Source organism: Martes martes, assembly GCF_963455335.1.
Source record: "Martes martes genome assembly, chromosome: 8".
In the NCBI taxonomy this organism is placed as follows: domain Eukaryota; kingdom Metazoa; phylum Chordata; class Mammalia; order Carnivora; family Mustelidae; genus Martes; species Martes martes.
Genome location: NC_137895.1, coordinates 128,974,136 through 128,986,512, shown reverse-complemented (window position 1 = coordinate 128,986,512; position 12,377 = coordinate 128,974,136). Strand labels below are relative to the sequence as shown.

The 12,377-nt window shown below is 37.4% G+C and overlaps 1 protein-coding gene across 1 annotated transcript in view; it reads right to left on the bottom strand.

Annotated features, from left to right (window-relative positions):
- Positions 1-12,377, bottom strand: part of LOC308347642 (ankyrin repeat domain-containing protein 26-like) — a 140,593-nt gene that overhangs the window by 65,467 nt on the left and 62,749 nt on the right. Inside the window, exon 25 of the mRNA XM_080811232.1 lies at positions 10,879-11,027. Coding sequence (XP_080667358.1) covers positions 10,879-11,027 — 149 coding nt within the window. The remainder of the gene's footprint in view (positions 1-10,878; positions 11,028-12,377) is intronic.

The following is a 12,377-nucleotide window of genomic DNA, read 5'->3' as shown; positions in this document are numbered from 1 at the left end:
TACATGCCAGAAGAAGAATGGAATTGTATATTCAAAATGCTGAGAGAGGGGTGCCTGGGTGGCTCAGCGGGCTGGGCCTCTGCCTTCAGCTCAGGTCATGATCTCAGGATCCTGGGATTGAACCTCACATCGGGCTCTCTGCTCAGTGGGGAGCCTGCTTCCCCCTCTCTCTCGGCCTGCTGTTCTGCCTACTTGTGATCTCTTTCTCTGTGTTAAATAAATAAATCAAATATTTTTTTTAAATGCTGAGGAAAGAACCGCCAACCAAGAATACTTTACTGAGCAAAATTAACCTACAGAAATCAATCAAATCAAATCAGTAAGTTTGATACACATTAACAGAATGAAAAAAAAATGATATGATCATCTCAATATGTGCAGAAAAAGCATTTGACAAAATTCAACATCTTTTCATGATAAACACTCTCAATAAAGTGGGTACCAAAGTATCATACCTGAACATAATTAAGGCCACATATGAAAAACCCACAGCTAACATCATACTCAGTGCCAAAACACTGAAAGTTTTTCCTCTAAGTTCAAGAATAAGACAAAGGTGCCCGCTTTATCACTCGTATTCAACATCAGACTAGATAAAGAAATAAAAGGCATCCAGATCAGAAAAAGAAGAAATCAAACTGTCTTTGTCTGCAGAGGATATGGGTCTTACATATAGAAAATCCTGAAGAGGGACGCCTGGGTGGCTCAGTTGGTTAAGCGGCTGCCTTTGGCTCAGGTCATGATCCCAGCGTTCTGGGATCGAGTCCCACATCGGGCTCCTTGCTCCGCGGGGAGCCTGCTTCTCCCTCTGCCTCTGCCTACCACTCCGTCTGCCTGTGCTCGCTCTCTCTCTCTCTAACAAATAAATAAATTAAAAAAAAAAAAGAAAGAAAATCCTGAAGACACCACCAAAAAGCTGTTAGAACTAGCAAAGATGAAGCATACAAAATCCACATATACAAATCCGTTACATTTCAATACATTAACCAAAAAAATCTGAAAAAGAAATTTAAAAATACCATTCACAAAAGCATCAAAAAGAACAAAATACTTAGGAATAAATTTAACCAAGGAGGTGAAAGATATGTACACTAAAAACTATTAGACTTTGATAAAAGAAACATCAGACACACAAATAGGAAGATATCTCATTATTTATGGATTAGAAAAATCAATCAAATATTCCATGACTCAAAGCCATCTGTAGATTCAATGCAATCCCTGTCAAAATTCCAGTGACATTTTTCAGAGAAATGGGAAAAAGAATCCTAAAATTTATATAGAACAAAAAACACCCCAGATAAGCAAATCAATCCTGGGAAAGAACAAAGCTGGAAAGCATCACACTTCCTGTTTTTGAACTGTTACAAAGGTATAGTAATCAAAACAGGATGATCGTTCATAAAAACAAACACAAAACCCAAAGAAACAGAATCAAGAACCAGACAATAAACCCATGGATATAGTCAACTAAAATCTGATAAGGGAGCTGAGCCACTCAAGGAAGAAAAGATAATCTCTTCAATAAATGATCCTGAGAAAACTGGATATTCACATGCAGAGAATGAAACTGGACCCCTAACTTACACCACTCACAAAAATTAACCCAAACTGGATTAAAGACTTAAGTATATAACCTTAAACCATAAAACTCCTACAAGAAAACAGGGGGAAAGCTCCCTGACATTGATGTTGGCAATGATTTTGGATGTGACATCAAAAGTACAAACAACAAAAGCAAAATCAGTGGAACAAGCAATGTTTCTGCACGGCAAAAGAAACGAGCAACACTCTAGTTCCATTTACGTTGAATATATAGGGGAAGGAAAGGAAAAAATAAGATAAAAACAGAGAGGGAAGCAAACCATAAGGGACTCTTAACTAGAGGAAACAAACAGGGTTGCTGGAGGGCAGGTGGACGGGAAGATGGTCTAACTGTGTGGTGGGCATTAGGGAGGGCACTTGTGATGAGCACTGGGTGTTATATGCAGGTGATGAATCACTAAAGTCTACCCCTGAAACTAGTAATACAATATATGTTAACTAAGTTGAATTTAAATAAAATCTAAAAAACAAAGCAGAAACAAGTAACATAATGAAAAGGCAACCTACAGAATGAAAGAAAATATGTGCAAACCACACTATCTGAAAAAAGGTTAATATCTAAAGTATATAAGAAATTCATACAATTCAACAGCAAAAAAAAAAAAAAAAAACCAAAACAAATAATTTAATTAAAAACTTGGCAAGGCACCTTAATAGACAGCTTTCCTCAGAAGATATTCAAATGGCCAAAAGGACCAAAAAATGAGCTCGACATCACTATTCATCAGGGAAACGCATATCAAAACCATAATGATATATCTATCACCTCACACCTGATAAAATGGCTTACAACAAAAAGGGAAGAGATACCACTGGCAAAGATGTACAGAAAAGGGAATCCTTATACACTGTTACAGGACTGTAAACTGGTACAGCCACTATGCAAAACAGTGTGGAGGTTCCTCAAAAAATTAAAAATAGAAAAAAAAAAAATTAAAAATAGAACTATCAGATGATCCAGTAATCCCATTTCTGGGAACATTGAGGGAAATGAATCAGTATCTCAAAGAGGTATCTGCGCCTCTACATTTACTGCAGCATTATTTACAACAGCCAAGACACGGAAACAACCTAAGTGCCCATCAGTGGATCCACGGATTTAAAAATGTGCTACATATTTACAGTGGAATACTTTTAGCCACAAAAAAAGAGGGAAACCCTGACATATGCGACAACATAAATGAACCTTGAGGGAATTATGCTAAGTGAAGGAAGTCACACAAAAAGACAAATACTCTATGATCTGACTTACACATGGAATCTTTAAAAAAACACATTTACAGACTTCTGGTTGCCAGGGGTGAGAGGCTGAGGGAAATACGTAGATATTGGCTAAAGGGTACAAACTTCCTGTTACAAGGTTAGTAAGATCTGAGGATCTAATGTACAGAATGGTGATTACAGTTAATAATACTGTTATAGGGGGCCTGGGTGGCTCAGTGGGTTAAGCCTCTGCCTTCGGCTCAGGTCATGATCCCAGGGTCCTGGGATCAAGCCCCGCATCGGGCTCTCTGCTCAGCAGGGAGCCTGCTTCCCTCTCTCTCTGCCTGCCTCTCTGCCTCCTTGTGATCTCTGTCTGTCAAGTAAATAAATAAAATCTTAAAAAATAATAATAATAATAATAATAATAATACTGTTATACATTTGAAAGTTGCTAAAAGAGTTACTAAAAAAGAAATGATAATTATGTGAGGTGACAGAGTTATTAACACTATTATCATTTCAAATATAAAAGCATATTAAAGTAATACAGGTATACCTTACACTTACAAAGTTATGTCAATTATACCTCAAAAAATCTGGACAAAATTCAACAATACTCATATGTCATTATATCACACTCAAAAATAGCAAAAATCTGATTAATTTTGTTTGAAAATAAAATTATTTGGGGGTGCCTGGGTGGCTCAGTCAGATAAGGTCTGCCTTCCGCTCAGGTCATGATCTCCAAGTCCTGGGATCAAGCTCCAAATCAGGCTCCCCAGTGAGCTTCTCCCTCTCCCTTTGCCCCTCCCTCCTGCTCATACTCTCTCTCTCTCACAAATAATTTTTTTTTAATTTTCTTAAAGAAAATGATTTGGTAACTTTTGTATACTTTTAGCCCACTATTTAATTCTAATATAAAAAGCTAGATTTACTAATACAAAATTATAATTACTTTTTTATGGACTAAATGTATGCAAGAGAATATTAATAGCATATAGCTACATAAACTCAAAAAAAGACTGAAATTTCCCACAAGAGATTATTAATTTAGTAATTGAACATGAGCCCCTAAGAGCACTGAAAACAAAAACAAAGCTAGCAATTACTGTTTTAAAACTGTTAAACAGGTAACTATTCTAGTTAAAATTTAACATCCAATAAAGAAGGATCTTCTTTAAAGCAATTATTAAACAATTTTTCTCGACCTAAATTTCAAAAATAAATCTATAATTACAGAATATGAAATAGCTTTCATTTTGAACACAGTTGATAGAAGCAACTTTTAAATAGAAAAAAATCTAGTTAAAATCGCCTCAAACTTAGGGTGGGGGGGGAACCCAAATATGAAGCGATAGTAACAAAAAGACACCATATGTAGTTTAAAATGTGTGTAATTGATCGAGGCCTACTGGCCTCACTCACCAACCAAGCAATGTCAGCTCCTCCTTTCTAAAAGAAAGCCAATATGGAACAAAATCACTCCAATACACAGGCCTCGAGTGCCAACCAACCAACCAACCGTCTCACTCAAATTAAAATGGTGTTTCAGTTGATGACAAACCACTTAATTCTCTGAAAGCCCCCCAAACCTTAAACTTTACTCTTCCCAAAACCCTATATAAGAATACTAGACTGCTCTGTCAGAAAAGACTGACCAGCATAGTTCTCTCTTACTAGCAGGCAATAAATTCCAGCTTCATCTTTTTATTTTACATATTGAGGGCTCATAATCCTTTTGCAAGAATTGTTAAAGTCCTATAATAGTTTACCATCATATTTCATTTTCCTTAACAAAATATAAATAAAGTTTGTGATTCCTTTGATCCATTTTACTATAATTAAAACTAACATAAATACCAGTAAAAGAATAAGTAGCAAGTAACCACAACATTGGGCCCCCCAAAAATAAAAAAAAAATTTATATAACTGACAGATTAAATTGTCAGAAGGGACGCATGTCAAACTTTCTTTTTGTTTAAGTGAGAATCAGTATTATGTTAAAAACAATACATGCAGGTTAAACCCCATTCACTCAATAAACATTTATTGAATAGAACTATATACGCTAGAAAGTTTTCTAGGCAACGAGAACATGGCAATGAACAGATAAAAATCCTACTCATGAGTGAAGTAAACACAAGAAAACAATAAACTACACAGGCAAAATAGAAAGTAGCAGAGAAGAAAAACTAAAGCAGAGAAATAAAATTTTGATGTGCTATAGGGAAAGGAGTAATCAGGATAACCAAGAAAAGCCTTAATTTTTTTTAAAAGATTTTATGTATTTATTTGACAGAGAGAGAGAGATCACAAGTAGGCAGAGAAAGAGGGGGAAGCAGGCCCCCGCTGAGCAGAGAGCCTGATGTAGGGCTTGATCCCAGGACCCTCGCACCATGACCCAAGCTGAAGGCAAGGCTCAACCCACTGTGCCACCCAGGCGCCCCAAAAGGCCTTAATTTTTAAGGAAAATTTAAAAAAAAAAATAGGAAGGAGCAAGGAGCAAGCAAGCCATAAGGGTATTGATGGGAAAAGCACTCCAGACAGAGTCAACAGGAAGTAGAGAGGTAAGCTCAAAGTGTTTATAGTGAGAGAAAAAAAAAAAAAAGTGAAACATTCAGTGTACCTCAGCAGAGTGAAAAGGACAGAAAATAGGAGTTCAAATCAAGGAGAGGTGGTAAGCAATAGGGAGAGACCCGAGATGAGCACATCATACAAGGCCTTGTAGGTGTTAGAAAGAACTTTGGCACATACTCTGAGCGAAATGGGAGGCAACTGGGGTTTGAGCAGAGGAAGACATAATCTGAGTTATGTTTTAAAAGATCCACTGTGTTTAGAATTAATGGAAAAGGAAAAGACAAAAAAAAAAAGCAACAAGAAGACCAATTAGTTAATTATTACACTTATACAGACAACAGATGACAGTGGCTTGGTCATGGAGGATGTGTTTGGCTTCTGATTATATTTTGAAGGAAGACCTGACAAGATTGGCTGACAGATTAGATGGGGCATGTATGAAAAAGAAAAAGACAGGAGTCAAAGATGATACCAAGTTTTTTGGCTGAGCAACTAGAAGAATTGTCATTAACTTAATTAGGAAAGACGAGAAGGACAGGTATAAGAAAGAATATCAGTAGTTCAATTTTGGACATATTAAGTTTGCAATACCCAATAACTATCCCAAAGAAATATCAAATAGGTGGGTTTTTTTTAAAGATTATTTATTTATTTGACACAGAGAGAGAGAGATCACAAGTAAGCAGAGAGGGAGAGAGGAAGAAGCAGGCTTCCTGCGAAGCAGAGAGCCCGATACAGGGCTCGATCCCAGGACCCTGGGATCATGACCTGAGCCAAAGGCGGAGGCTTTAACCCACTGAGCCACCCAGGAGCCCCCCAAATAGGTGGTTTTATATGTAGGTCTGGAATTACACAGAGAGATGTGGGCTCAAGATACAAACTTGAGGATCATTAGAATATACAAGATAGTAAAAGTCAAGAGAAAGAAGATCAAGGACTGATTCCTAGACGACTTCAATGTGGAAGAGGTGGAGAATGAGGAGAAAGAAGCAAATCAGGCTGAGATGCACAGACTAGAAAGGCAGGGGGGATACCAGGTGAGTGAGTGATATCCTGAAAGCTAAATGAAGATAGAATTTTGGAGAAGAGAGTTTTCCAATGGGTCAAATATTGCTGATAGGTTAAATAAAATGAGATCTAAGAAAATATGTCTAGATTTATTAAAATGAAAATCAGTGGTAACCTTTGAAAAATCAATTCTGGAGTAATGGGAGTGAAAATTACTAGTGAGAATTCAAGGGTGAATAGGAGGGAAATAAGGATCACTAAGTGTACATGGTTCTTTTAAGGATTTCATAGCTAAGTGGAATGATCATAGATGACTTAATTTTCTTGTTTAGTTCAATCCTTACACAATGATGACGTAGTAGTATTTTTGTAATATTTTGAAATTTTTTAAATTACATACGTGTAGCACCAAATGTTGGTTTTTTTTTTAAGTGCCAGACCAAGGGGACGCTTGAGTGGCTTAGTCCGTTAAGTCTCTGACTCTTGGTTTTGGCTCAGGTCATGATCTCAGGGTTGTGGGATAAGCCCACTTGTCCCTCTCCCCACCACCACACCTCACCCCCAACTCTCTCTCTAATATAAACAAATAAAATCTTTTTTAAAAAAGGCATTAAATAATTCATGAAATTATACAAGGAAAAGACTCCTTAAAAATTTTCTAGATATATAGTATTATATAACCTGATTCATTTTTTCTCATGCTTAGAAAGACCACAGAAAAACTCTAAGTTCCAACAGCAGTATTTCAAGTTTGATAAAAATCATCTAACTCTAGGATATCTTCTGCTATCCAAAATAATTAGTCATATTAAAATTCTGTAAGAGGGGGCGCCTGGGTGGCTCAGTGGGTTAAGGCCTCTGCCTTCGGCTCAGGTCACGATCTCAGGGTCCTGGGATCAAGCCCCGCGTCCGGCTCTCTGCTCAGCGGGACGCCTGCTTCCCTCTCTCTCTCCGCCTGCCTCTCTGCCTACTTGTGATCTCTGTCTGTCAAATAAATAAATAAAATCTTTAAAAAAGAAAAACAAAATAAAATTCTGTAAGAGAAGTACAAGGGGTTTAGAATGCAGAAAATATTCCTATTTTGTAAACTGAATTCTCATAAATTCTATAATATGAAGTCATTATTGAAAATTTTGGTGTGGCTCATGTAGAAATAGATTCTCTTTAAAAAGGAAGGATAGGATAATAGCACGTGTGCAAGTTACCTTAAGAAGAAGATTCAACGCATTAGCGACATCTTGGTTTATAGCACAGGGATCAAATCAAATGTTTGTATAGAACATGGGACAAGTTGCCATATGAAATCTCTTGGTAATATTCAGATCAATTTGAGGGCCCAACATTTGAGTACTCATGCATTAGGAACCAAAACCAAAACCTAGTGACTAGCAATTTTGTTGGTAATAAGAGTGCCAGTATAGCAGGTAACTTCCTTTCGCAACACAGCAGATATTAAAAGTATTCTATTTTTCACAAAACTCGACCATTCTCCTACACCATACACAAAGATAAACTCTAAATGGATGAAAGACCTCAATATGAGACAGGAATCCATCAAAATCCTAGAGGAGCACATAGGTAGTAACCTCTTCGACATTAGCCACAGCAACTTCTTTCAAAACATGTCTCCAAAGGAAAAGGAAACAAAAGTGAAAATGAACTTTTGGGACTTCCTCAAGATAAAAAGCTTCTGCACAGCAAAGGAAACAGTCAACACAAAGAGACAATCCACGGAATGGGAGAAGATATTTGCAACTGACACTACAGATAAAGGGCTGGTATCCAAGATCTATAAAGTACTTCCCAAACTCCACACCCAAAAAACAAATAATCAAGTCAAAAAATGTGCAGAACAACAGACACATGAAAAAGTACTCCACATCACTCAGCATCAGGGAAATACAAATCAAAACCACAATGAGATACCACATCACACCAGTCAGAATGGCTAAAATTAACAAGTCAGGAAATGATAGATGCTGGCGAGAATGTGGAGAAAGGGGAACCCACCTATACTGTTGGTGGGAATGCAAGCTGGTGCAACCACTCCTGAAAACAGCATGGAGGTTCCTCGAAAAGTTGAAAATAGGGTGCCTGGGTGGCTCAGTGGGTTAAAGCCTCTGCCTTCGGCTCAGGTCATGGTCCCAGGGTCCTGGGATCTCTGCTCAGCAGGGAGCCTGCTTCCTGCTCTCTCTCTGCCTGCCTCTCTGCCTACTTGTGATCTCTTTCTCTGGCAAATAAATAAATAAAATCTTTAAAAAAAAAAAAAAGTTGAAAATAGAGCTATCCTATGACCCAGCAATCACACTACGGGGTATTTACCCTAAAGATACAAACATAGTGATCCAAAGGGGCACGTGCACCCGAATGTTTATAGCAGCAATGTCCACAATAGCCAAACGATGGAAAGAACCTAGATGTCCATCCACACATGAATGGATAAATAAGATGTGGTATATATATACAATGGACTACTATGCAGCCATCAAAAGAAATGAAATCTTGCCCTTTGCAACGACGTGGATGGAACTAGAGGGTATTATGCTGAGTGAAATAAGTCAATCAGAGAAAGACAATGATCATATGATCTCCCTGATATGAGGAAGTTGAGAGGCAACATGGAGGGTTTGAGGGGTAGGAAAGGAATAAATGAAACGAGATGGGATCAGGAGGGAGACAAATCATGAGACTCTTACTCTCACAAAACAAACAGAGGGTTGCCAGGGGGAGGGGGGTACGGAGAGGGTGGTTGGGTTATGGACACTGGGGAAGGTATATGCTATGGTGAGTGCTGTAAAGTGTGTAAACCCGGTGATTCACAGACCTGTACCCCTGGGGCTAATAATACATCATATGTTAATTAAAAAATAAAAAATTATATTAAAAAATGGGCAGAAGACATGAACAGACACTTCTCCAAAGAAGACATACAAATGGCTAACAGACACATGAAAAAATGTTCATCTTCATTAGCCATTAGGGAAATTCAAATCAAAACCACAATGAGATACCACCTTACACCAGTTAGAATGGTCAAAATTAACAGGACAGGAAACAATAAGTGTTGGAGAGAATGTGGAGAAAGGGGAACCCTGTTACACTGTTGGTGGGAATGCAAGTTGGTGCAGCAGCTTTGGAAAATAGTGTGGAGGTTCCTCAAAAAGTTAAAAACAGAGCTACCCTAAGACTCAGCAATTGCAATACTGGGTATTTACCCCAAAGATACAGATGTAGTGAAACGAAGAGCCATATGCATCCCAATGTTCATAGCAACAATGTGTACAATAGCCAAACTGTGGAAGGAGCAGAAGTACCCTTCAACAGATGAATGGATAAAGAAGATATGGTCCATATATACAATGGAATATTCCTCAGCCATCAAAAAGGATAAATACCAACATTTGCATCAATGTGATGGAACTGAAGGAGATTATGCTGAGTGAAATAAGTCAAACAGAGAAAGACAATTATGACATAGTTTCACTTATTTGTGGAACATAAGGTATAGCATGGAGGACATTAGAAAAAAGGGAAAAATGAAGGGGATAAAATCAGCGGCGGAGATGAACCATGAGAAACTATGGACTCTGGGAATCAAACTGAGGGTTTTAAAGGGGAGTGGGGTGGGGGAGTTGAGGGAGTGCAATGATGCGTATTAAGTAGGGCATGTATCGCATGGAGCCCTGGGTGTTTTACACAAACAACGAATCACAGAACACTACATCAAAAACTAATGATGGACTGTATGGTGACTACCATAGCATAATTAAAAAAAAAAAAACAAAAAACAGAAAGAAATGCTGGGATAGAAAAATAAATAAGTAAATAAAAGTATTCCAAAATTTGCATAAAATATGACATCAAACCAAAAACTTTAAATATACTTTGTTAAACAATCAGTACTTTGTAGACCTAAACTCATTTTTTCTAACAGTCACATACTACATTGTTTTACAGGAGTAAAAATTTACTTCCCTATTGACAGATACTTAGACTATCTCCAACTTGTTTATATGAAAATAATGCTATAATAAATATCCTTAACATATGTCATATTTTATATATATAACAATGTATAATAAATGTCCTTAGAATGTGTGTGTATTTACACAAGTCATGTTTTCCTATAGGATCTAGTCCTAGCAATGAAGCTCTTGGGATAAAGGGACAGAATATTTAAAGTTTTTGAAACACACTGCTAAATTACCCTTCAGAAAGGATTTACCAATTTTATTTAACAACAGTATATAAGAATGTCCTTTTCCTCACATTTGCTAACTTTGGTTGTTAATTTTTTAATAAAATATTTATCACTATGACTGCAAAAAATGGTATCTCATTATTTAAATTTTTCTGATTAGCACCCAAGTTGAAATAGCCTTACTAAAAAACAAAATTTGTTAATCATGAACGTTAGCTCCAACTAGAATTTGTTTTATAGGAAAATAATAATTACCTACTATTAAAATATTGCTATAGGCTTACCCATCAGATTCTTCATTTTCTGTAATAGGACATAGGTTGTTATCAGTTTTTCCACTCCCTACTGGATGCATTAGTCCAGCAGCAGCAGAAGCATATACGCTTTCTAATACTGCCATTTCATCATTCTGGTGCCTCTCCGTTTCGTCAATCTTTAATGGAAGTTTGATACAAAGGATAATCGTTACTAGTTTATTCATTAAAAAGAACTTTTTTCATTAATTATACATGTTTTAAAGATTTTATTTATTTACTCATCAGAGAGCGCGCGCGCACAAGCAGGAGGAGGTGCCAGCAGTGGGAGAAGCAGGCTCCCTACCGAGCAGGGAGCCCAACGCAGGACCCCATCCCAGGACCCTGGGATCATGACCCGAGCCAAAGGCAGGCTCTTAACTAACTGAGCCACCCAGGCATCCCAGAACTTTTTTCAATAATTATATCATTTGACTCTTAGCTTTTCGTAATTTTAATTGATAAAAATATTTTGTGGTTATCATTACAAGTAACTGCAATTTTTATAAATTCTGCTTCATTTCTATTTCAATAAAAGGAGAGGAATTGGGACGCATGGGTACCTCAGTGGATAAGTGTCTACCTTCGGTTCAGGTCATGATCAAGTCCAGACCTGTTTCTCCTCCTGCCAGTACCTCCCCCTGCTTGTGTGCACCCGCTCTCTCGCTCTCTCCCCCCCCCACTCTCTCTTTGACAAATAAATAAAATCTTTATAATAACTAACAAAATAAATAAATAAATAAAATTAAAATAGCAGAATTTTACAAATTTTCAAAAAGGGCTTTCTTAATTTTGTATTCACATCCTTGCTTTTCTACCTAACATTCCCCACCCCACCCTATCTGATCAGCAGATAAAAAGAAATAAAAAGACATAGACACAAAATTTGTGGTCTTCTGTCTTTACCATCTGGATTTTGCATAAACAGTCAGATTTAAAGGCTGTGACATTGTGGTGCTCCAGGAACAGGAAGCTTTCCTCTTTCTGGACCGAGCTATTTTTTCCCCAACTGCCTCTTATAATTCTTTTTTCATTTGGTTCCTAGGGTTACCAGTAAAGTGACAGTGTTCATTAAAATATATGAACCAGGGACGCCTGGGTGGCTCAGTTGGTTAAGCGGCTGCCTTCGGCTCAGGTCATGATCCCGGCGTCCTGGGATCGAGTCCCACATCGGGCTCCTTGCTCCGCAGGGAGCCTGCTTCTCCCTCTGCCACTCTGTCTGCCTGTGCTCGCTCTCTCTCTCTCTCTCTCTGACAAATAAATAAATAAAATCTTTAAAAAAAAAAAAAATAAAAAAAAAAAAAATAAAAAAAAAAAAAATAAAATATATGAACCAAAGTCCACCACAACACATACACACAAAAAACCCAGAGTGAATCTGCTCTTAGTGTAGAATTTTGGGAAATGAGTAATGCTCCCCAAATTCCACATTCAGTAACCATAAAATTTTATAGCTAGAGGGTATAAAAGTAATTATCAACTTCAATCCC